Source organism: Lepidochelys olivacea (genome assembly GCF_965140295.1).
Source record: "Lepidochelys olivacea isolate rLepOli2 genome assembly, chromosome: 3".
In the NCBI taxonomy this organism is placed as follows: Eukaryota; Metazoa; Chordata; order Testudines; family Cheloniidae; genus Lepidochelys; species Lepidochelys olivacea.
Genome location: NC_140413.1, coordinates 103,067,170 through 103,093,624, shown reverse-complemented (window position 1 = coordinate 103,093,624; position 26,455 = coordinate 103,067,170). Strand labels below are relative to the sequence as shown.

Below are 26,455 nucleotides of genomic sequence, written 5' to 3'. Positions count from 1 at the left end.
AAACTTTATACCATCATGCATTTCTTTAAATGACACATTTTACATAAACTGTTTTAGAAATTATAGAGTTAAAAATTGTCCCTATAAGTTATTTTTCAGAAATGAACTATTGGTTCAGTGATCAGGGAAAAAGCCTGGGACAGGGGAGTCCTGGGTTCATATCCTTCTTCTGCCACATTTTCTCTGTATGACCCTGGGCAAGTCACTTAAGGGTAGATTCACAACGTGGGCCAACACCTAAGTCCTAGGTCTTCTGCCATCTTACAGAATTCACAGCCCCAAGGTAGGCATCCAGGCTCCCTATACATTGTAGAGTCCAGTGCCTAAGAAGGAGAGGCTCAGAATCCAGCAAGATGTCTAACCTAGCCAGCACTGAAATGCAGAGGAAAGAAAGGGGTGGAGCTGAGGGCCCTGAGCCACAAAGGTACCTCAGCACTAACTCTGATTGAGGTAGGCCTTAAGTGCCTGAGTGACAGGTTGGAGGTAGGAACCTATTTCCACTTGGGATTTGGCCTCCTCACCCCATTATAGCCAATATCCCAGTGGTTACAGTATTTACCGGCTCTGCTATAGAGGAGGAACTTGAACCCAGGCCTACCTGATTCCAGGCGAGTGTGCTGACCACATTATGAGGAATTCTGATGTGGGTATCTCTCACTCTCTTCTGGTGAAGCAACAAAACACAAATGGCTAATTTTATAGCCCAGTGGTTAGGGTACTCACATGGGCTGTGGGAGAGTTGGGTTCAAGTTCCTTCTCCAATAGTTAACTATTTATACCAATCTTCAACAGGAGAGACTGAGAGAAATCCATCCCATATACTCAGAAGCTGGTAGTTTGGGCACTCACATAAGATTTGGGTGACCTGGATTCAAGTCTTTGCTCCAAATCAGGCAGAGTGGGGATTCAAATCTGGGTCTCCCCTCACTCCAGGTAAGTATCCAATGACTAGGCTATTGGGTACTTGGGAAGGGACACACAAATTCCCAACCTGCTCAGTCCCAGCTCTTTTGTGGGGGCTAGTAATGCTCTGAGTACGCCTACCTGATAGGCCCCACAGGTGATGTGGGTAAAAAACCTCATTTGAAAATTCTGCTGAGGCTTAGGTGTGGTTGCTCCCGGCAGCTCATTAGGTGGTGGGGAGAGGTGTGTGTGTGGCAGCAAGACAGCTCTGTACATTCCTGCTGGCATATATGGGGACTTGAGCCCCTACAGAGTTAGGTGGCAGCTCAGCAGTGGTTTTGTGAATGTCAGTGGCACTTAAATGTTAGACTTAGGTGCCTAAGGAGGCAGTTACATGCACAAGTCCCTTTATTTGTAAAATGTGGACAACAGCACTTCTCTGGCTCACAGGGGTGTTGTGAAGATAAATAAGAATTGTGAGGCACTCAAATGCTATGGTGTTGGGGACCAGGTAAGTACTTTAGACAGATACAGAGCTGCTTAATTTCTTAATATGATAAATGCAATATAAATACTTAAGACAGATACATAATTTTATTAGGCACATTGACTTAACAGTAACGAACAAGATTGGCTACCACATTTGCTTCCCCTTTCCTCCCTCATCTTGTTACCGCCATTGTTCTCCATGATTTTTCAAATAACTCCCAGTGGTTCAGGACACTCTAGAATCATAAGATATTATACAAACATGCCCATTTGTATTAGCAAGTATTCCTTTAACTTCCTTTTAATCAACATCTGTACAGACATATTTCTCTTGTCATTTGCTTAAAGATACATTTTAAAAAACATTTCTGTGATTTTAGACTCAGTTTAGTTCCCCACATTTATTGAAGGCCAGACATGCTCTCTCTATCCTCACACACACCTTCCTTGATACAACTGTAAAAACTATTATTTCACTTAATGTTTTGGCCACCAGTAATTCATTCTGCCTTTTGACAGTTGAATATTCTTTTCCTCTACCAACCTTGACTGTATATTTACTATTTGTTTCCCTTACTCTACCATTTCCACATGAAGACACAGTGGCTGTTCCCAACTCCTTCCATTTCTTCCCCACATGCAGGATAAAGGGTAGGCTGCTGGGCGTTAGCTAGGACTTCCTTAGGGTGCTCTATTTTTGTTTCACATTTACGGATTTCATGTCCTATGGAAGTTCACAGTATATATTTTTTTATGACTCAAGTTAAGGTTGTACACCACCTGTGGCACCAAATATGCACTTTGTGTTAATTTCTGAAGGTTCAGACAGGGGGAAATAGACCATATATACATTTATACATATTTATTGTAATTTTTAAAAGTAACATTTTCATTTACTTTAAGTATTCACCCCTCCTGTGTTCTACATGTGCATGTATTAAGAGGACTAATACTGGCTTTCAAGTCCAAAATTAATACCAATGAAATTACATGCCAGAACCAAGCTTTGTTGCTTGTTGGCAGTTCTTGTCAGGATAATACTATTATACAGTACCAATATGACACAAGACTTGGTTAGTCCTTCAGAAATAGCCTAGGACTGGCTTAGCATGGTAATTACATTGCTTCGCTTCATCTCCAAGAAGATGATCTTTCCTTCATGGTCAGGCACCAGGAACAAGCCCATGCGATGGCTCCTTTTTCACATCCACCCAGTAGACAAGGGCTCCTTGTTTTTTCTACCGAGGCTTCTTCGAATGTAAGCTTTTTCCGTCACCAAAAGATGAAAGCTCATCGGCCATTATGCTTAGAAGCATATTCTCTTCAACACAACAGCAAGAAAACTGTTAAAATCTGGCATTTAGTTGAGAACTAAGAGTATAACAAACCAAATTCTACCCTCTGATACACGTACGCAACTACCACTGATTTCAGTCTAGCCCTCTGCATATTACTTTAGACACACACACACTACAAGTAGGAACAAAAGTATCAGCAAAAGACTACACTTACATTGTTTCCAAATTAATCTGCAACTGTACAATTTTAATTGCAATAGAAAAAGGGGAAAGGAATATAACAACAGGTATTAAGAGAGATATTTTCCAAATTTTTATTTGTGCACATTCATCAAGTGAAAAAGATAACTTTTACAGCTTCTTTGGTGCCCAATATTCAGCATACAAAAATGTAAAAGACTATTCACAAAATAAAACACAAGCTCAAACTAAAAAAATGTTTGAAAGGTAGTGCACATCGTGACAGGTTTGCTTATGAATACACAGAAATTACTGCAAAAATAAATAGAACGTCTTTTTAAAAGCAGCAATTTCATATCTTGTAAACTTTCGTTTTTACAATACAGCACTGTTCAAAATAAAATCCAAAGGGACTGGAGTTTACACTGTGGCCATGAACAAGTAAAAGAGTCTGTATTTCCTCAGCTATTGTTGGTCCAGTTTTCCTTTTTTTGCTTTTAGTCCAATGTGCAGCAGTCTTTAAAGGTGCTTGGTTAGGGAACCTAACCATTAAGTGGTGAATTATAAAATTTCCTTCCTGCTTTCAAACACGAATGGGTAAATCTGCTCCACAGCACTGGCAACAGCCTTTACGTTTGGCCCTGAGACATTTTAAAAAATAGAGAGAAGAGGGAGAAAAAGTCAGGGCATTAAAAAGCAAGAATGTAACAGTACCTCAAAAACCATTCAGCATATATCAGCTAGCACAACTTTACACTGTAGACACACCTTTTCTCATATTCAAGAAAGCTACTAAGTACTTAGAGGAAGAAAATAATATGCAACTTCTAGAACCCATAATGACATTTGAACTGGTTGTTGACTAGATTAGAAATTAATAACTCCACATCTGTCACTTTTATTTCATAAGAAATTATATACTGTCTAGTATACTGGAATAGAAGAATCCCAGCAAGAGTGGGGTTAGAAAGCATACCATATGCTTTCTGATTTGCTACTGTCCTCAGAACCTGTATACCCACATCAAAGGATGGCCACTTCAATTTCTCATTTCATTGAGCTAACCAAGGAAACTATTTGTAAGTGATGGATTTTAACCTCTGTCTCAGTTATTCGACAGTTCAGTATAACAAAAACTTGATGGGTCTGTAACTTTGTAGTTTGGCTTATTTGATTCCTCTGCCATCAACCTCAGGACACAACTGTTAGCCCAAAATCTGGTTATCTCCTCAAACGGGAAGAATACTCAGGTTATCATCTAAACCAGTGGTTCTTAACGTGGGGTGCACACACCCTCTGGGGGTGCCAGACATGCCAGATTTTTTTAGACGGTAAATCATCGAAAACACAAATTAAGCACAGGCACGTAAGTACAACTACTTTGTTTCATCAAACCTATGTATTTATTAACATTATACATTTTTAACAATTACCATAATAAACAAACAAAAATATATCTAGGTTTAAAGAACTGACCTACTTCAACAATTTTTGATAAGGGGTGCGAGAACATATTTTGATTTTTGATAAGGGGTGCAGTAAAGGTTAAGAACCACTGATCTAAACTAATCTACTGATGCTTTGGAGACAGAAATGGAGAGAGAGTCGGTGATGTCTGCTGGTGGCACTAAGTCACTGGGTAACAAACTATGAAGCTTGCAAATGATTGAGCAGAATGACAAAAAAAATTAATCTTGGACAGGAGTATAGTGATGTATTGACCAAAATAGTCAACTTTTCATCCATACTGATAGTGTGTGAAATTATGATTTCCTCCGAGGAAAACTATTTTGGAGGCTCAGTAAAAAGGGTCTGCCTAATTTGCAGCAGTATTTTAAAAAAGTGTAGAAAATGCAGAAAATACAACTAAAATTGTATCAAATGCTAACATGCCCCCATTTATAGTACTGCCAACTTTTTGTGACCTGAGATTGTGTCTGTGGACTTTCTCAATTAAGATGACGCCTGCCCTTTATGCCTTTAAAAATCCCTTTCTAAAGATATTTTGGATTGTGTAGGTGGAAAAACTAGGATTATGTACCCCAGAAGAGAAAAGAGTTAGAAAGGAATTCATTAATTTATTCAAAATTTTGCAGCCCATAAAGCCTTCTGGGTCACCCAATGAAAACAGCCAGTATTTTTAGGCAAAATAAAGATAAGTTCAATAATATTTCAGACAACTTATATAATTCACTGCCTCTCAAAGTCAGTATCAAATATCACAGCTGGATTTTTAATGGCCTGCATAATTTAAAAACTATTAACAAAATTTGTATAAATGAAAACTAGGACAAGGGTAATCAAGTCACATGTTTCATGGCATAAACTGATTACTGCTGGGGTCCCTCTCTGCCTCATGGATAACATTGCCAGTTTGGTTGAGTGAATTTGGGGAGGGTTTTCTGCCTTCTTGTAAAGCGCCAGCTATTGACCACTGTCAGAGACAGGATACCAGACTTAATGAACTAATGGTTTCACCAGGAATGAGAAGAGGACTTCCGAAGTTTCTTCCTAATGTAGTGATCTTTAAAGAGATCACAAATCGTTGTATATCCTATTTACATGCAAATTTCAGGAAACATAATTTTAGTGCTTTTTTGTACATTTACAAAAATAAGAAAATGGACCAGGAAGAAGATCCTTCTCATATTTTCAAATCTTGTGAGGATTATACGAGGCCTATCAGCCAATATACTCTGCTTTCCAGGCAGGCACTACTGAATGCAGTGCACCTCCCTCCAATTTGTCTGCTACCACAGAAATAAGAAGTTCTAGAGAACAATGCGCAGTAACATCCAGCAGGCCGGGGAAAGCAGAAAGAGCATGAGTAGGTACATGGGTCTTGCAAGGATAGTAGTGATTCTCCCAAAGTTGAAGACCTGGAAGGGAACCTCCACAGCAAGACAGAGGATTGTGGAGGTTAGCACAGGGAGAGACGAGAGACAGAGAAGTTGAGGAAACCCAACATGCATTTTAGGGGAAGGAAAGCTGGAGTTGATGATACTGCCACCAGCTTCCTCATTTCTTTTTCTCTCTTCATCAAGCCTGTAACTCTCCCCACACATGTCATTTTTTTAAAAAAAAGTATTTCTCCTGAATTTTAATAGAGATTTTTAGTTACAAAATATAAATAGTTAAATCACAGTTCAATAAGTTGGCTGCATTTCTGGGGAACATTCAAGCTTCTCATTTATTTGAAAAGTAATTTTTCTTCTATGTTTGGCTGTCACTAGTTCAAATTAGCTTGCAGGAACATTTACATTTTTGGGTAGGTTTCCATTTTGGATGTTTGTGGGTTTTAGCTATAATTATTGCAGTCAAAAGAAATGTATTGTATAAAATGTTAGGTCTTGGTAAGGATCCCATATCCCTCCCCCCCAAATACAAGTGTCCCTAAGCATGATTTTAGATACCAATATCTTATCTGTCATTTCCAATCAATAGAAATTTAGCATGGGATAATTCCAGATCATGTGTGTCGGAGTTCTATTTCCCACAGTTTTTGAATCCTTTTTTATTCATGTTTTTTCCCCATTTTAGCAGGTGTTGTATTTGCTCTCAGCTGATGTTTGTGCATATCTGGGAAACATGGTAAAGTCCTTCTTGAGATACGGGGCAGAGGATGCCAAGTAGGAATAAAGGGGAGGGGGAAAGGTGGCACGAAGCCTCCAAGAAAATATATATATACACATATACATACATATATATTTATTTTAATTTCAGGACCAAAGTCAACAAAAAAGTTCCAATGACTGAGGAAATCCATTAGATGTCTGGTATCTAGGAAGAGATTTCCCCACAACTATTTTAATTGTTTGTTTCATTTTAAGTTTCCAGCCAAGGTTGTGTGTAATTTTTCCATCCAAAAGGGGCAAGAGGAAGTTTACCCAAGCGTTTGCCAGACTTGGACCAAAACCTGAAATAGGGCAATCTCTAACACCCCCTAGTTGTTGGTCAAAGGATGATGCTGCCATGTTGTACTGGCTGTGCCTCTCTAGTCTCAAGGTGCATGCCTGTGATAGTAACTGCTGCTTAAACAGCAGTAGTTTATGGGACTGTACAGAAGAAAAATGAGAAGGAAGGTTAAAGTTTTAGAATTTGTACTTAAACAAGCAAATATCCTCAGTCTCTGGTATATAAGCTCAGTTTCCTCATATGCCTCATCTCCCCAGAAACTGACTACATCCACGTGTACAAGACAAACGTATTTGATCTGCTGGGAGTATTGCATTCTCCCACAGTTATTCAGGTATTTTCACTGAAAGACAAATTATCTGGCAGCATTAAGTACAAATGAAATCTCACATGCCTGTCTCTCTGTTGCTTTGAAAGTCTAACTGAACTCCCATGAAACAAAGTAAGTTAAATATTTATTTTGGCATCATAAAGTACCCGTTACTGTGATACTTCCTGTTGAAAAAATCTGTAAGGTAGCTCTGAGAGGTTTTATTCTGTAGCACACTGCAGGATGAAGCTCCGGTTCATAACTAGAAAACAGAAAAGATTGTCAAAGACACTTCTATATTTGCTAATAAAAAGCTGATACACTGAAGAAAAAGATAAGAATTCTCTTAAGACCTACTGTACCTAGCATGAGGTCTATTATTCTTCGTAAATTCTGGCAATCTGATTTCAAAGGGCATGTTGCATACTGCTAAAACATTGACAACCTTAAAATCTGTGAAAATTACCTTTTGGAGAGAGAAAGAGAACAAGAATAAGAAAGGTTATGATATTTGATACGAAAAAGATATCTTCTGACAATAATTTGATTATTTCAACCAACAAAACCCTGTGTTTAACACAAAGCTGACAAGAATAGGAATCCAAACAGAACTAGGGTAGAATTTTTAAATACCTAACTTAGTTCTGAACTATATTTGTAATCCAATAACTTGTCTAGCAAAAAACCCAACCAAACACACAATTGCCTTCTCATGTAGATTCAATTACATTTAGAATGAACATGCATGGTCTATATTACTGTAGTAAGCATGTGTGACTAAGTTAAAAATTAACTAAACCAAATTATTCATGAAACACCAAAATAAATGACACGGGGAAAGCTTGGTTTGTAGTGTTACTAGAACCCACTAAGGTGTTACATAGTTAGTTCATATTAACAGTTTATCATTATTTTATTTAACAGTTTCTCCCAGAGTTAAGAATAAAAAAGAAAATGAGAGAAAACTGCTTGTTTGTTTTTTCTCCAGTAGCTAGTTCACAGAAAGCCATTTCCTTTCTCTTTTTGAAACAAAAAGCTAAACTGCTGGCTTCCAATAGCCTTTTATCCACAGCCACACAATGCTACAATATGGTGGTAAAATGCTTCTGGCGAATTACCAGCAAAGCCAATGCAATGGTGGGAGATTTTCCTGAAGCTGTTAACACAGACATGGCCAATGAAGACCCATTTTTGCTCAAACTTAATTAAAAAAAAGAAAAGAAAAAAAAATTTGCAGCCTGAGAATGAGTCTACCAAATTTCAGTTTGAACAGTTAAATTACAAGCAGATGAAAATGACCCCTTAGAATGGAAATGCTTGTGCAATATTAATTAGACATCAACATGTGCTCTGCCTATAACGTTCACTCTTACAATAAAGTTAGGCCACATTAATCTGTTTCTGCACCTAAATGAACCAGTTTATATCCTATAAAGCCATTACTAAAGCTTTACCAGGGTATATATTTCATCTGACTTAATTCAACATTCTGCTCCATCGTTTTCACTTTTACATGATATCCAATACTTAATACCCCATCACTTAGTTTTAAATCACTTGATTTAATGCACTCAGGATAGTAAGAGTTGCTGTGGGCTGGTTGCCCACCTCTAAAATTTGGTGGTCATTTTATATGCTAAATAACCTTAAAAGTAGGCCATTCTTACTTTCATATCATCACTCTGATGTCTAGCTACTTGCCTGATAGTAAATGTATGGTTTATTTAATTAAATTAGAGCAACTGGTTGGATGATAGCTCTAAAATGTCATTATATGCCCTTCTGCTCAAGGAACAAACACCGAACTGAATGGTTCTATCAGCCACGCCTAAGTCATTTACAGTAGCAGACCTTGCAACTGAATGGTAGATGCAACTGACTCAAGCTCAGGCAAGGAGGAGTTCCACTTTTTAAGTTCTAATTCAGGAGTAAATCCTGGTCGCAGTGCACAGTGGCTAACTAGACTATAGCAACTTGCTTTAGTTTAATTTAAAAAAACAAAAATCAAACTTGTAGCAGTTAGGAATTGTTCACCATAATGGCTATCCGAAAACAAGATCCATTGGGAAAATGTGTCTGTTCATATGACAACCATATTTATGCCATTCAGAATATTTTACAAATGGATGGGGCAAATTTCCACTTTTCTTCAATGCAATCCTTTTAGAGATTTTGAGTATAAGGAGGACATATATATTATATATATATATATATATGCAGGTGGTTAGTTTACCCAGCCTCCTGAAACAAATTTCTGTTCATTAGCTGATAAGGAAGCCTGGTGCTGAACTACCAAGTGGGAGCCCCAAATAAATACAATCTCAAGATAACTTGCGTTGCTACACAATGAGAATTTGAGTGAGAAAATGCTGGTTATGAAATTGTTATAGCACCTCTTCTGCTGACTATCTGTTCTGAAAGGTCCAAACATGCTATCCCCTATCAATAGAAATACATACATATCCTATTGTTCACCCCTAAAAGAGAAGGTTATTATCAAAAGGATCATTACCTGAAAACCTAGTTTCTGCAAAGTACGAGCTAATCGTCTGGCACCAAATTTAGCTTCTTCTTCACTATAATTTAAAGGAGAGAGATAATAAGCAACTAGCTTTACTAATAGTTACTGCAATAAAACTAAAATTTTAAGATGTATACATACACACGTTCACATACTTACATATGTAATCACAACAAAAACTATATTAAAAAACGTTAAAATGCAAAGTCAAGCGAAGAAGTGCCAGCATTAAGATAGCCTGTACGTATGAAATCAGCTCCCTTGAGCATATGCATTATGACAGTGTTTTCCGAACAGCAGGTCCCGACCCACCAGTGAGTCTTGGAAAGCATCTAGGTGGGTCACTTGTGTCCCAGAGGTGCTCTCCCCACCTGCAATCTCACTTCCCCTGGAAGGCAGCAGTGTAGGGAGAGGGATTTGGGCAGCAGCAGCATGGAGGAAGCAGCTGAAGCCAGAATTGGACAGTCAGCAGCCTGGTAGTGATTGCGTGGTTGTACAGTCAACACCCTTATAGTGGTAGAGAGGCTTGCGTGTCTCAATGACCCTGAGAGCGATGCTGCCTGGAGTCATGTACTCCCTTAGGGTCACCCATGGCAGAACTGTCAAGGGCGAGGTTCCAGACAAAGTGTAATCCAAGAAGTCCCTAACAGCAGAGCCGATGGAGGATAACTGCACAATAGAGTTGAAACTGTTGTGTAACGTTATAATGGCTGTGAAGGTGGATGAAGGCTGCAGCAGATAGAGAATCTCCAGTTGTCATGGTGTCCATGCCACTGGTTTCAAGTCCTCTATCTGTCAAGGACAGTGTGGTGACTTTTGTGCACCAGTCTCCCCATTTTAAAAGAAGTCCGGCACAGGCATCTTCCAGCTTTTGGGAAAATATTGCACACACAAGTCCGGTGGCGATCTGCGAGTGGTGACAGGAACAGGACAGTGAAATCTGGATGTTCCTAGTCACAGACTGACACACAGGCGGTGGGTGTGTGTTACAGTTGTCCTGCTCAAGGATTGAGGAGGGTCGAGCATCTCTGCAGCTGCACCCACAACTGAGCAGTCCTTTTTCGGATCCACTCTGCTCACCCCACATGGGAAGGGGGGTTAGAAAAGGTACCCTAAAAATAGTCTTGCCTCTGTTTTTCCTGGTTGGACAGCCGCATCCAGCAGGATCACCACTTCAGCGGTCGAAAATGTAAGGAACTTTTCAACTTTGGAACTTGGAACATACGTACCCTGATGGACAACTCAAACAGCGACCGACCAGAGTGACGTACAGCCATTATTGCTCATGAATTGAGTCGGTTTAACATCAAAATTGCTGCTTTGTCCGAAACTAGAAGAGCTGATGAAGGACAGGTGAGGGAGGAGAAAGGCGGATACACCTACTTCTGGAAGGGAAAATCTATAGATGAACCCCGATTTCATGAAGTGGGCTTTGCTATAAAGAACAAAGTCATAAGGAGTGGGTTGGGGGCGGGGGGAAGAGAACCTGGATTTGTGCTGGAAATGGCCCACCTTGATTATCATACAAATTGTAAGGAAAGTGATCACTTTAGATAAGCTATTACCAGCAGGAGAGTGGGGTGGGGGGAGAGAAAACCTTTTGTAGTGATAAACACCCATTTTTTCATGGTCTGTGTGTATAAAAAAAATCTTCTGCATTTTCCACAGTGAAGTGAGCTGTAGATCACAAAAGCTTATGCTCAAATAAATTGGTTAGTCTCTAAGGTGCCACAAGTACTCCTTTTCTTTTTGCAAACTCATAAGGTGCCTCTCTGAGATACCAGTTGGCATCAATGAGCGGTTTATGACACTCCGATTGAGGCTCACCAAAAATCAACAGGCAACTATTGTGAGCGCCTATGCACCAACACTGGATGCCAATGAGAATGTAAAGGAAGATTTTTATTCTCAGTTGGAAACCATTTTATCGGAGACCCCTACAGAAGATCAGATCATCCTTCTGGGGGATTTCAATGCAAGTGTTGGACGAGACTCAGACCTGTGGAAAGGAACAATCGGGAAAGAAGGAGTTGGCAAAAGCAATTCAAATGGAATTCTGCTTTTGACCAAGTGTGCTGAACATGAACTTATTATTACGAACACTCTTTTCCGACACAAGGAAAAGTTCAAAACACCTTGGAGACACCCACGGTCAAAGCTCTGGCCTCTCCTCGACTAAGTCATAGCTCGTGCCTGATGTACTTCTCACAAGAGCAATGACAACTGCTGATGACTGTTGGACTGATCATAGCCTTATTCGATCCAAAATGAAAATTAAGATCGCTCCCAAATGGAGGCTGCAAAAGAAGCAGGTCAGGTGCAAACTGAAGGTTCAAGATCTGAAGGACTCTATTAAGCATGACCACCTCCAAGCAGTCTTAGAAGAAAAGCTCCCATCAGAGTTTCCGGAAGAAACTGAGGAACATTGGAGCCAGTTGAAATCAGTAATAATCAATGCCTGTGAGGAAACCATAGGCTACCAAACCAGAAAACATCAGGACTGGTTTGACGAGAATGATGCTGAAATTGAGCAACTCATCAATGAGAAGAGAATGAAATTTCATGCTTGGCAGAACGACATAAATCGTAATACAAAGAGAGAAGCCCATCCCAAGGTGAGACTGGAAGTCCAACGTAAAACCAGAGAACTCTAGAACAAATGGTGGACTGAGAAAGCACAAGAACTCCAACATCTCATGGACATCCACAATACTTGTGGTTTCTGTAGTGCCACCAACGCTGTTTATGGGCCAATTCATCATGGTATCAATCCTCTTCACTCTAAGGACGGAACCACATTTCTGAAGGACAACGAAGCCATCAATTCTCACTGGAAAGAATGTTTTGAAGATCTCCTTAACTGTAATTCAATGGTTGCAGATGAAGTCCTTGAGCAAATCCCTCAATGACTATTTAGGGATGAGCTCAGAGACTCTCCCAATTTTTATGAGGTACACAATGCCACCAAGCATATGAAGAACAACAAGGCAGCAGGTCTAGATGGGATCCCCACTGAAATCTTCAAAGATGGTGGACCAGAGCTAATTTGTCAGCTTACCTGCTTACCCTTAAAATCTGGATAAAGGAGGAGATACCCAGTGAAATGAGGGATTCCCTGACTGTCACCCTCTTCAAGAAAGGGGATAAAGTGGATTGTGGAAATTATCGTGGTATCTCCCTCCTAGCCATTGCAGGCAAAGTTCTGGCGCGGATCCTTGCAACCTGCCTTCTGCCCATCAGAAGAAATTTTAGAAGAGTCACAGAGTGGTTTCCAAACAGTGTGGAACTTCAGTATGCTGATGACAATGCAATCTTTGCCCACTCTGAGAAAGATCTTCAAACTATCTTGAATGTGTTTGCCGATGCTTACTCATGTCTTGGTTTCACTCTTAATATCAAGAAGACTAAAGTGCTCTATCAGCCTTCTCCAAATGAGGTATTACCTGCTCCATCTATCAAAATCAAGGGAGTGACACTGGAGAATATCGATCATTTCCTCTACCTTGGAAGTCATCTTTCAGCAAAGGCAGATATTGATGCAGAAATTCAACATCACCTGAGCTGTGCCAGCATAGATTTTTTTTTGTTTACGGCACAGGGGTTTTGAAAATCATGACATTCGAACAGACACCAAGCTTCTTGTTTAATCAAGCCGTTATTCTACCAACACTGTTGTATGGGTCCGAAACTTGGACAACTTATAGACACCACTTGAAAGTCCTTGAGAGGCACCATCAATGCTGCCTTCGTATGATTCTGAAGATCAAATGGGAAGACAGGAGCAACAATATTAGTGTTCTAGAAGAGGCAAAGACCACCAGTATCGAGGCAATGATCATCCATTAGCAATTCCTGGTCACACTGTCTGGATGCCAGACCATCGCCTCCCAAAACAGGTCCTGTTCTCTCAGCTGAAAGAAGAGTACCATAACATGGGTGGACAACAGAAGTGTTATAAGGACTTGCTGAAGGACAACCTAAAAAAGTGTAATATTGACATTGACACTTGGGAGACACTTGTCCAGGATCGCTTAATGGAGTGAAGTCCTACATGCTGGTCCCCTGCAGTTTGAACTTGCTTGCCAACAAGCTGAAGAGGACAAGAGGCGCAGGAGGAAGGAGAAACTGGCTTCCAGTCATGGTCAACAGCCTCCTGCTGAGCCCAAAAACATCTGCTCCCATTGTAATAGAATTTGTGATTCAAGGATAGGCCTTATTAGTCATCTGAGGATCCATAATTCTCATGGAAGATGATCATACTCGGTAACGAGTGAACGCCCATCATCATCATCAGTGATCACGGCCCAGCCGAGGGAGAGAGGGACCAGCTGGGGCTGCAGGATGGGGCAAGGCAGGGAAAGCAAGAGCAAGGAAATGAGGGGGAGTTGAGCAGGAGGCTGGAGGGAGAGGGGAGCTGGAGGGCTGAGAAAGGGAGGGAAAGGGAGGTGAGGGGGTAATGGTGGGTCCCCCAAAAAGACAAAATGCATTTGATGGGTTGCCTTAGTAAAAAGTCTGGGAACCACTATATTATGTTACAGTCTTCAATTACAGGATCAATATTATGTTTTCCACAGGACCTTTGCTTCATTCAGTTCACAGCATGGACCTGCTCTGGGGATAAATCTGGGCTGTGTATTGAAGGGGACTGTTGTCTGTAGAACCCTGCTTCATATCAGACCCCTTCCTCAGCCAGTCTCAGTCCTCCCTGTCCCAAGACCCAGATTCCGCCCCTCCCCTCCACCAGCCTGCAGTTTCACTCTCCCTCCCTCTGGCTCTTTGTCCCAATCTAGTCCCTTGTCCCCTCTGCATTGGAGCCACGCAGCAACCTGCTTCACGCAGCAGGAGGTCATGGAAAACACAAGAGAGCCAGGCTCCCAGTTCAGGTGCCAGGACCCAGACCTGGCACAGCCCACAGCAACCCAGCAATTGCAGGGAAAGTCCTGCTCAGTTCTGGGCTGGAGTATGCCAAATGAAGACCAACTCTTCAGGGAATGTAGCTGCTAAAACTGAAGAAGGCTCTATTGAGAATGTGCAAATGGAGATTCCCCCCGCCCCCCCAGGGTTTAGAACTTGACCAAATTTGGATGGATTTTCACAGAGACAGTAAAGAATACTCCCCTGACACAAAGTACCCCACTTCCCCACACTCCAATTTCAAGTCATTGCTCCAAAGCATGGAGATGTTACAGTATTTAAAAGAAAAGGTTGCCAGACTTTTTTTTTTTAAAATGTGGGTAAAACAATGTATTTTTTCCCTAGTGTCATTCTCAGAAATAATGGTTGAACTGTTTTAGTTGAAATTTTCAAAAAAATTCAGCCTGAAGCAGACATTCAGCACAAAAAAATTCTACCCAAAGGGTTAAAGTTTGGCAAAATTATAAGCAACTGTAAACAGATTCTTATAATGGGAACTGTCGTGCAACCTTCATAATAGGTGGTTGTACCAGAGCTGCCAATAATATATGCAATAGATTTCACGATAATAAGTGGTATTTTCCAATGTCGTATACAAGAGTTTCATCCAGGAACAATTTTTTCCCTCTCCTTCAAAAGAGGGATTTTACCTTGTGGCTCCTGTGCAAATAACTTTTCCTGAGGACCAAATTGTGGCCGTAATCCTAGGTTTCCTAAGTTTCATTAATACTTTCTGAAAGAATTAGAAGAAAAACAGGTTTTAGTGTATGTGTGATTTCATACTGAAAAAACAAGTGTTATACTAATAAAATACTTCCTTTATTCTATTTTAGCCTTGAGGACTGTTCCTTCCTTGCCTTCAGAAGTTAAATCAATATCAACTCCTGAGAAGAGCAAAATAAACCTGAAGTATCTTAGCCAATAAGCAAGTATTAAAGTAACAGGCTGGCTGGTGGCTCAAGTGAACAGAAATTATTTAAATAAACTTTTTTAAGGCTGGTAGCATTGTGCTATAATCATCTTTGCCTGTCACTATGACCACATCACTGCTCTGACTCTTTCCACTGATTGTCTCCTTCTGCACAAATTCAAACTCCTTGATCTCATCTGCGAAGTTTTACACAACTTCACTTTGTCTACATTTCAGATCTCATTTTCTTTTGCTTCCCCAAGCATCCTTCCTCTGCTAATTCCCTCTTGATTTCTCACTGTGCTTGTCTCCTCCTCTAACCTGTGAAGCTGCCCATACTTTCACACCATCGCCTATACCTGGAATAGCTTCCCTACACCAGTATACCTAGCAACCTCACTATCTTGCTTCAAAATCCCACCTCAAAACTTGTTCTTTGACTAGCATTCAACATTGATCACAACTTGAGCACTTCCCTGCTACCACTCATGCTTGACCATGCCAGAATTAATAAACACAAGATTGTATAATACCTTTCTAACAAGGTGTTCCCCTATACATTGGAGCTAACTGCACACATCAGATTTAGTTTCTCAAGGCAGTGATCCGAGTCTTACTTTATTCCTGCACAGATATGTGCACATCTACAATAGGGGGCTATATAAATAAATAAGATTCAAGCCAAGTTTTTGGCATGTCAGAATGGGTATTTTTCTGGCCAGCCCAACTAACCCTACATGGACAGGAAGATGGACTAGATCAGTGTTTTTCATTGACCAGTCCATGGACTCATGCCTGTCCCCTGAAACTTCATTGACACAATACAGAAAGGCAGCAAGCTGGTCCCTGGGATCAAAAAGTTTGAGAAACACTGGACTAGATGAAGGCAACAAGACTTTCTCCCTGTTTACTTTAATATTGGGTAAGGGTGCACCAGAAACAAACTGCATAAATTTAATTTCACAACATTTCTTATGGCTTCAAAGTACTGCAATATTTGTCTCCTCAAATTTAGTATCCAAGAACAGATACAAGCCTGGCAAACCTGAACAAGAAAGAAACTGGAAGAAGTCAAAGAGATGAGAATCCAGCCATTCTAAACACAGTTCTGCTACATTGACTTTGGAATTCACACTACCAACTACATCCAACATATGGATATTGACAGAGCTCTAGTTTGATAAACATGTATAAAAGTTAGTCTAGTTTGGCATTTGAGATACATTAAATTTCTTACCCCAACATCACGCTTGTAGATCACATTTGCTCCCTCTAATGCAATCTTCCTCAAGTTTAAATGACATCTTGTTCTAAAAACACATACTACATTTGTGATTAAAATGTCCAATGCAACATCACTGTCTGCATCCATTGGGGTGGTTGAAAACTCAGATTCCCCACCAGCATACCATGAAGATCACATTCTGAAAAAGAAAACAATACAATTAAAAATACTGTGTCACACAGTTGTCTAAAACTATCCCTTTCATGTACCTTAGTTCCTTAATTGAGACAGTTTTAGAATCTGGAACTGGAGAATAAATTGTATGCCATTCTGACTCATTTATGGTCTGTGTTAACCACACAGTTTTGCATCCTGTGTATCAGAAAACAGGAAACCTATTGCTTATTAACACTCATGTTTCAATACCATGAAACCAACTTATCAGAAATTGTCATGAAAGAACTAATTATACATAAAAACTGGGAAAAAAATTAAAGGAATAAGATATCTTAATTATACTATGCTGTTCATTCAACAAAAATATTTTTAAAAGCTGAATATGAAGATGAATTAGTATTTCTATGAAACAAAGGAAAAGCTTTATAGCACCTATAAATGATAACCTTTCCTCAATTCCTTCCTCAAGTCAGTGCAGGATAAAGTTAAACATAAGGAAAAATTTGTTTCTCACGACTGTTTCGATTAATGATGATTACATGGATGAAATTTAATTCCAAATATAAGAATCAAATATTTGCCAAAGTTTATGCTTTGGAACTATAAGCCTTCTCATTGCCTGTGAAACTGTAAGATATGCACAAAACATGAATACGTTAAAAGAATAAACTGACTTTGAAAAGTATTTTTTATCCTTAAATTAGTTTTCCTGTATATAGTTAATGCTATGAATGAACTGGGAGGAGAGGCACTTGGTTACACTGTGTCATTCTATTATATTCTTAACATTGTGTTTCAGTATAATGTAGGACTACAACAGGGGTGGGCAAACTTTTTGGCCTGAGGGCCACATCAGGGTATGGAAATTGTATGGTGGGCCATGAATGCTCACGAAATTGGGGGTAGAGTTGCGGGAGGGGGTCAGGGCTCTGGAGTGGGGCCAGAAATGAGGATTTCAGGGTGCGGGAGGGAGCTCCGGGTTGGGGTGCGGGCGAGGGGGGGTGAGGACTGGGGAGGGCTGGGAATGAGGGGTTTGGGGTGCAGGAGGAGGCTTCAGGCTGGGCCCAAGGGGTTTGGAGGGTGGGGGGGATCAGGGCTGGGGCACGGGTCTGGGGTACAGGGGAGGGGTGTGAGGGCTCCAGCTAGGGTGGAGCCAGGATTAGGGGTTTGGGGTGCAGGAGGGTGCTCCAGGCTGGGACTAATGGGTTCAGAGGGCAGGAGGGGGATCAGGGATGGGGCAAGCTATTGGGGCACCGGGGTGTGGGTGAAGGCTCTGGCTGGGGGTGCGGGCTCTGGGGTGGGGCTGGGGTACAAGAGGGGGCTCTGGGCTGGGATTGAGGGGTACGGAGGGCGGGAGGGGAAATAGGGCTGTGGCAGGAGATTGGGGCACGGGGGGGGGGGGAGGGGCTCAGGGGTGTAGGCTCCAGGAGCCACTTACTGCAAGCAGCTCCCAGAAGCATGTCCCCGCTCCAGCTCCAAGGTATGGCCAGGCGGCTCTGCGCACTGCCCTATCCGCAGGCGCTACCCCTGCAGCTCCCATTGGCCAGGAACCACGGCCAATGGGAGCTGCGGGGGCGGCACCTGTGGATGGGGCAGAGCGCAGAACTGCTTGGCCACACCTACGCGTACTTCATAGGAGCCGGAGGGGGGACATGCTGACTGCTTCCTGGGAGCCGCGTGGAGCAGGGCAAGCCCCCGACCCTGCTCCCTGGCGGGAGTGGGGCAAACCCCCGACCCTGCTCCCTGGCGGGAGCTGAGGACCAGATTAAATGGTTGGATGGGCCGGATGTGGTTCGCAGGCCGTAGTTTGCCCACCCCTGGACTACAATATTAAAAAAAAGAAACTTTCACCATTTGATGGTTAAAAGTAGTTCCTGTTTCATGCCAGAAACTACTTCAGAATTCTTCTCTCCTACAAATAACACATACTGGCATATTAGATAAAGTGAGTGAGGTAACATCTTTTATTGGACCAACTTCTGTCATACTTAAGGATTGTTCAGTTTCTCATTTGTGAAAATCAGACCAACTCTGAAACATTCCAGAGTTCAAGTGCTCTACTAGTAATACACTGAACTTTCACTTCCCACTGCAGACTTGTTTTTTTAAAACCAATTATTTCAACACAATATTGCCACTAACAATTAAAATTCAAATAGAACTATGCAATAACAGAGTCAATGTTTTTTGTCATTTTTACCAGCAGACACCCATCCTCCCTAAAATTGGATAGGAAAGTCAGCTCCTTTGGTTTTGTGGGGGTGGTTTTAGTTTTGTTTTTTGAAGCAGAGAGGAGGTAGGGGAAGGAAAAGAGAAGAGAGATATATAAGGGTATATCTGCACTGGAGTTGGGACCATGCCTTCCAGTCTCAGTAGACAGATAAGAGCTAGCTCCACTTCAGCTAGCCTGCTAACAATTGCGGGGTTGCCACTGTGGCATGAGCTAACCACCTGAGCCCAGGCATGCCTAACCCTCCAGGTCCAAGGTCAGGTGACTAGCCAGTGCCACAAGGATGTCTCCACTGCTATTTTTAGCATGCTATCCACTGAACTCAGACTCAGGAGATCAGGAGTGTCTGAGCATGGGTGATTAGTCACTGCCACAAAGTCTGCACTGCTAGTCAGTGTGCTAGCTTGAGTGGAGGTAGCACATCTCTGTCTATCCAGGCTGGGAAGCATGCTCCCAGCTGCAGTGTAGACATACACTAAGGGTCTCACCGAAGCACTACAATTTATTTTCGTAACTTTTTACAAGAAAATATAGAAAAGTAAAAATTTTAATGCTGCTTGTTAGGAAAATCCTTGAAAAATTACTGGCTAGCAAAATGGGCAAGAATTTGGCAAGGAAAGATTCAAAAGCTAAAGCAGACCACAACTCAAGAGATGGAGGACACAGTTAAGGTTAAGATTTTGTCACGGTTATTTTTAGCAAAAGTCACATACAGGTCACAGGCAATAAACAAGAATTCATGGAAGCTGGAGCCTCCCAGCACAGAGATGACAGACTGAGCCTCACCACCCAGGACTGATAGCCCAAGTCCTGAAGTTGCAGAGGTAACGAAAAAATCACGGAATCCGTGACCTCCTTGACAGACTTGTAAGCCTTAGCCATAGTACATCAAAACACTGTTGATCCATTAGCTGAAAATCCAGTAACACCCCATACTGAATGAACACAACAAACAGCAAAGAGTATAATGAAAGAAAAGCTGTCAGCCTTAAGATAAATTCTCTACACTGATTCATGTTATCAAAAAGCAGGCGGCCAGGAGACAAGAAACTGCCACATGTAAAAGGAGCCCATCACATATACTCCCTTGCTAAATGAAATACAGAGGCAAGGTCAAAATATTTATGAGAAATAAGCAAGAGGGAAACCAAGATTGTTAGTATCAACTTTTCCACCTAAGCACTTTTAATGTTAATTTACCATGCATTCTTGGCCTCCTATCACATGGCACCCTGCCACAACTTCTGACCAATAGTCTTCTCAGACACACCTTGAGTGGAGGACTACAGCTGGATAACAAGAGAAGCAGGTTTCAGAGTAGCAGCCGTGTTAGTCTGTATCCGCAAAAAGAAAAGGAGTACTTGTGGCACCTGAAGTGAGCTGTAGCTCACGAAAGCTTATGCTCAGATAAATTTGTTAGTCTCTAAGGTGCCACAAGTACTTCTTTTCTAAAAGAGAAGTAGCAATCATCATATAGTAGTGACACATTGAAATGCAGATGTCTTTTACATATGGAACTGGCTGCTGTGTGATCATCGTCTATTTCACTCTGCAGCTGGCTCCATATCTGAAACATTATGTCATAGCTCTTGGCTTGTCAGACAGAGGAAAAAGGAGGCAGGGGGGAGAGAGAGTAAAAGAATCAAAGCAAAGGCAAAAGAATAGCAAGAAAGCACAGAAAATGATATAGGGTGTGGAGGAGAAAGAAAAACGGTAACTAATATTTTTCTACGGAGAACTGTACATATCCCTAAGCTTCCTAATGCCCTATCATGTCTGTTTATGATGGCCTATTACAGTATAATGTTTACTTAACAACACCACAGCAGCTGTTAAATAATGTAACTGCTTTCCTGGGAGATGCCTCCAACTTTTTATCACAAAACACCCATCTTTTAGAGGTAAATGCCAGCTATACAATAGAAGTGGTTAAGAACAGTGGGTACAGGGTGGAGAGATCACAAAAACAAACAATTCACAAGTTCAATGTGGGAGCTGAAAATTACCAGTAAGAATACTAATATACTGTGGGGCCCAGTCAATCAGAGTGATTTCATCCACAAGAATATCATCAAGAACAATTTAAACGTGCAGATTTTGGCAAGCTGAAGTTTTATATTGTAATAGTAATGCACCTATTTTCATCAGTAATATTCCAAAAGTTCAGATGATGCAAAGCACATAACTGGAAATTTGAAAATGAATTTTAACTATAACTTTATAATTGTAGTCTACAGCTTGTGACAGTTACTTGGTAAAAAGTGACATTTGTTATACAAGCAATATCTGAGCCCAATGTAAAAGACTAAAACCACCTTCCAGTGGTTGAAAAAAACAAACTTGAATATTTAATATTTCAATGTTGAGTGTTTACACAGTAAACTACTTCAGATGTATAATACTGATTTAAGTTTCCTCATTAACAGCAGCATGTTGAACAAGCTATTTAATACAAAACATTATTACTTTAGTGTTCTTTCAGAATACGAAGCCACAAGAGTCAGGAATTTCATTGCTGGAGTTCTTGTTCACCCTTTGTTACATATGCATAATGATAAGGTCTTTCATTACATGATCTAATAACATTGAATAAAACAAGAGAGTTCCCTTTTGTGGTGTAAAAGGTGGGGGGTGAGGGGGAGAACTGTCTTTGTCTCAGTAACAGTCCAAGAAGTTGGATAAAGGAGGAAATCTAAAACAAAATCTTCAGACATTCATTTTAGTACAGTATAACATACTGAGAACAAAGAAAAGATTCTGGGGAAATGAAGTGTGGTGGGCTACCATCCCTCAAGATAGAAATACAGATTCAGCTTCATGGTTATTCCTTTTTAACAAAAGGGCAAATCAACAATATTCACAAGAGGAAAGATGCAAAAATATATTCAGAGTTTATATATAACTGTTCTTTAAATTATACATAACATCTTTGCGAGGCAGCATGGTTCAGTGAACATGGTACAGACACGGGGCAGGACACAATAGGGTAAAATCCTGGCCCCAGTGAAGTCAATGAGTCACCTCTAGTATCTAACCCTAACTCTGCCACTGACTTGCTATATGACCTTGGGCAAATAACTTAATCATTGTACCTCAGCTTTTCTGTCTTTAAAATGAGGATAAAAGTGCTTATGTACCTTTGGTAAAGCACTTTTTGAGATCACTCAACCAATAGATTTATAGGGCTCACTACTATTACTCCAGATGTAGGAACTATACTTGTAAAGCAATGGGACAAGAATGGAAACAAAGTTTCCAGTTCTTTATAAATTGTGCATTTATTATTATTATTATAATAACAGGCCAAATTCCTAAACCTGCCCTATTAGACTCCACTAGATTTTGTTGATTAGCTCTGTTCATGAACTTTCCGACCTAAAAGTATTAAAAAGATACTGTCAACTTAAAGAGTATTGCAACATTGTGCCAGTGCTTGAGAAGCACTAGTTAGTGTGCTTTTTATTGTCCTAGCTTAGAAAAATGCCAAAGGTAAACAGCCTATTTGGGGGGAAGCAAATTCAGTATTATGTTTTTCACTTTTAATAACCTAAAATATTAGTTGCACATGCACAGAAACATTTTAAACAATACTTAACCCGACATGTCATTTTAACAGATAAAGCTACTACCTTAAGATCGCTAGAAACAACTAATTAATAAAAGTTCAAACCAGTCTGTAATACATGGACACTGTCATAGGTTTACTGATGACGAGCCTTAAGGTCTTTCGGCATCTGAATCTTGATGCTATAAAGTACTGCGAGGGAATCAGCTGATGTAAGGGAATAACTACTCATGGTTTATGGTGTTACCAGAGTCTTTTAATGAAAGACTTAATGGCATACACTTACTTTTGTGGTGATACTAGTCTTGCTCTGCAAACCACTTTGGCCTCAGTCTCACTTTGGATCTGCGTGGGAAGACCACTGTGTAGTTATAGAGTTCACCCATGCAGCTCTGACTGCAGAACTAGGGCCTTCATAGGCTGTTAGCCAATAGTGGTACTGCCATTCTATTGTACCAACATCCATGTGATGAAATGATTAAAACTACACCACTTATTTTGTATGATAGAAATAAAGCTGTAATAGAATGCTTTATGTTTGCTTTCTTTTGTAAACAAAGACTTACGCTCTATTTGGACATTATTTTACCTAAACGCTGAAGTGTTCCTTAAAACATAATTGATGGTCTGAATTCAGCAGAAAACATTCCTGGCCTCAGTAAGCCTTGGGGGATGCAGATGTTGACTTCACAATAATCTGTTTTATTTAAGGGAAAGGTTAGCTTGCCACAAGAAAAAAAAAAAACACAAAAACTCCCTAAACCTCTAGCTCTGTGGCAGGAACTTGGGAAGCTACTCTGGGCAGAGAGCTTCCCAACCAACTAGTAAGCTTGCAGCTCTCAAATCTTAGGAAACATCAATCCCTCACCAATGCTGTGTAGCTCATAGTTAGGTCCCTACCAAATTAACGGCCATGAAAAATGCATCGGACCATGAAATCTGGTCTCCTCTGTGAAATCTGGTCTTTTGTATGCTTTTACCCTATACTATACAGATTTCACGGGGGAGACCAGCGCTTCTCAAATTGGTGGTCCAGACCCGAAAGGGAGTTACAGGGAGGTTACAAGGTTGTTGGGTTTATTTTTGGGGGGCGCGAGGGGGTGTCCTGGTTTCCCACCCTTACTTCTGTGCTGACTTCAGAGCTGGGTGGCCACAAGGCAACAGCTGTTGGCCAAGCACACTGCTCTGAAGGCAGCACCCCACCAGCAGCAGCGCAGAAATAAGAGTAGCAGTACCGGAACCCCCCCCTACAATAACCTTGTGACACTCTGCACAACTCCTTTTTGGGTCATGACCCCTACAATTACAACACCATGAAATTTCAGATTTAAATAGCTGAAATCATGAAATTTACGATTTTTAAAATCCTATGTCCATTATATTGACCAAAATGGACCGTGAATTTGGTAGGGCCCTACTCATAGGAGTTCCAGTAGCACTTGTGTAATGCCTCTATTGTCTCAGTGAGGAAATGATTTAAGAGTCCAATTTCTTGAACACTAAAACAGACTTTAGAAGAGGAGGCTGAACCTTTCCCTTCACCTTATTGGTTGTCTGCTGGGTCTGATGTATGTTTTTGTGCACGTGTATGTAATCTGTATATCACAATCTCTCTCTCTCTCACACACACACACACACACTTGTCATGCAGTGGTTCCTCTTAGTTTCCTAATTAGATGACTGTCAGTCAACCAGAAAGAAAGAACCCACCCTTACATTAGGATACCAGATGATAGATATTTTGTCTCTCAATATCATAACCATCATGTGACATGGCTGTCAAACTGGGCAGAGGAAAATTTTTTCCCCTGATCAAAGATGGCCACCATAATGTCTAAAGTAATATTTTGTTTGCACTGTATCTCATTTCCCTCCCTTGTGTTTGGTGTGTTGTGTTTATTTAGATTTTTGGTTTTTATAGATTGTAAGCTTTTAGGGCAGAGTCTGTGTGTTTGTACAGCACCTACCACACAGGGGCATTGGTTCCTACTGAGCCCTTTAAGTGCTGCTGCATATAACTATTATTGCTTGTATCCACTGTCAAGAAAGTACACTGGACCCTCACTAGAATGCGTGTCTATATAGCGCGAATTCGCATATAACGTGGTCGCAGCCATGGATCCCAAATTTAATTACTATAATTGCAATTCATTTTAACATGGTCCCCACATTAACACGGTACCGCGCATGAATCCCAAATCTCGTGTTCTAGTGAGGGTCCAGTGTATTTCCTCTTTTGAGCTGGTGGTTCTCTACAGGTTCACAGTTTAGGAAACTCACTGTATCCGAGACCACTTGCTCCTAGGTTAATTTTTCCTTTTACAGAGCACTTACTTAGCAGCACAAAATTGCTAACATGTTCCATTCATATTTTTCTTAGGGACACTGTCAGGCACTTTAGACCTCCAATCTAGGTTTTGAAGGGAAAGGAGGCTTTATAAAGCCTAATATTTATAGAAATATTTTCATTAAATATATACAAAATAGCTTTAAAAGCCTTTATAAAAGCTGTGTTAAACATTCCTTTGCAGTAGTTGCTGCAATGTCTAGGTTGGATTATGCTGCTGCATCAGAACCAAAAAATAAAACTGACTAGATTCTTGTTTTGGAACAAACTGAATGAAGTACAAAACATAAATGAACAACATAAATAGACAAAAGTAAACAATGTTTTTTAGCAATGATTTGTTTTCTAAACTTAGCCAAAATCTTTTCATGGAAACATGAACGTTAGATTTTTACTTAAACTTTTTGTTAAACTACAAAGCATTTAGGCCTAAATCATGTGACAGTTTCCATTTCACAAGGCTGATCACCTGGGATAGATTCTATATCTCCTTTAACATGCCGCCACCAAGGATTAATCTAACCTACAAATGTTATTTTAGGAACTTACAAAAATCATCCTTTGAGGGAAGTGTGGGGGGGGGGGAGGGTTGGTTAAGTATTTGCCATCTTGAGGAGCCTCTATTGGTTGCCAGGAAACAGTGTTTCCCATGGAGGATGCTCTTGTCTCGTTCTCCTCCTCCTCACTTTCCCCTTCCCATGGAAAGGGACAGTGAGAGGACGGGGTGGGGCGGGGGGATTGGCCAAGGGCCTGAACTACGTTTTGTGCACGCACCGTTATTTCCGCAGCACCCCAGCTGTGGGGACGAGGGGAGGGCCCAGACACTGCTCTGATCTCTGCCCCACGCCGCCCAGGAAGGAGCCACTAGGCGAGAGCAGGGGTGGGAGCGCCACAGGGCTGCGAAGCCCGAGCCCCGCGCCCCCCAGCTCCGCAAAGGGCAGCACCCAGAGGCGCCTTTATTAAGGGGGGGGGGCGCGCGACACAGAGGCCGCGGGCGGCTCCGCGCTCGTTCCCGGGGGACCGGGCCCAGACCGCGGGGCGGGGAAGGGGTCTCGGAGCGACCTGGACGCAGCGGGGCTCCCCCGTCCCCCGCGCGACACCTGCCTGCCCGGCCCCCCCGCGCCCCGGCCCCGCAGCGCCAGACCCTCCCCGGCCAGCGCCGCGGGTGGGCGGCGGCGGCTGCAGTTACCGCGTGGGCCGGCGGTTGAGTGTCCCCGGCTCCGCCGCGCGCGGCCCGGTTGCTACGCGCCCCGTCGCTCTCGCTCTTTGTTGTTCCGGGTCCCGGGCCCAGTCCCCGCGACAATAAACATCGCAAAACGCGGCGGCCATAGAGACGGCCCCGGCTAGAACGGCCGGCGGAAGTGCCACGAGGGCCGCGCTGCGCACGCGCTTCCGGTTTTTCTCTCCACCTCCCTTCCTCCCCGCCTCACGCTAAGCAGCTCAGCGCAGAATGCGCGTGGGGACGTCTGCG

The 26,455-nt window shown here is 41.6% G+C and overlaps 1 protein-coding gene across 2 annotated transcripts; it reads right to left on the bottom strand.

The window, feature by feature from the left end:
* Positions 1-1,478: 1,478 nt before the first annotated feature.
* TBPL1 (TATA-box binding protein like 1) lies at positions 1,479-26,455 on the bottom strand. Of its 2 annotated transcripts, none has more exons than XM_084622144.1 (7): positions 26,174-26,455; positions 16,678-16,864; positions 15,181-15,263; positions 9,608-9,671; positions 7,458-7,561; positions 7,263-7,357; positions 1,479-3,511 (listed from the first exon to the last, which is right to left on the bottom strand). In XM_084622144.1, the coding sequence occupies exons 2-7, from the start codon at positions 16,810-16,812 to the stop codon at positions 3,432-3,434; spliced, it is 561 nt and encodes a 186-aa protein (XP_084478270.1). In that variant the 5' UTR covers positions 16,813-16,864; positions 26,174-26,455; the 3' UTR covers positions 1,479-3,431. The 2 variants fall into 2 exon arrangements, with proteins under 2 accessions (XP_084478270.1, XP_084478271.1); XM_084622145.1 differs by lacking the exon at positions 26,174-26,455 and adding an exon at positions 23,227-23,303.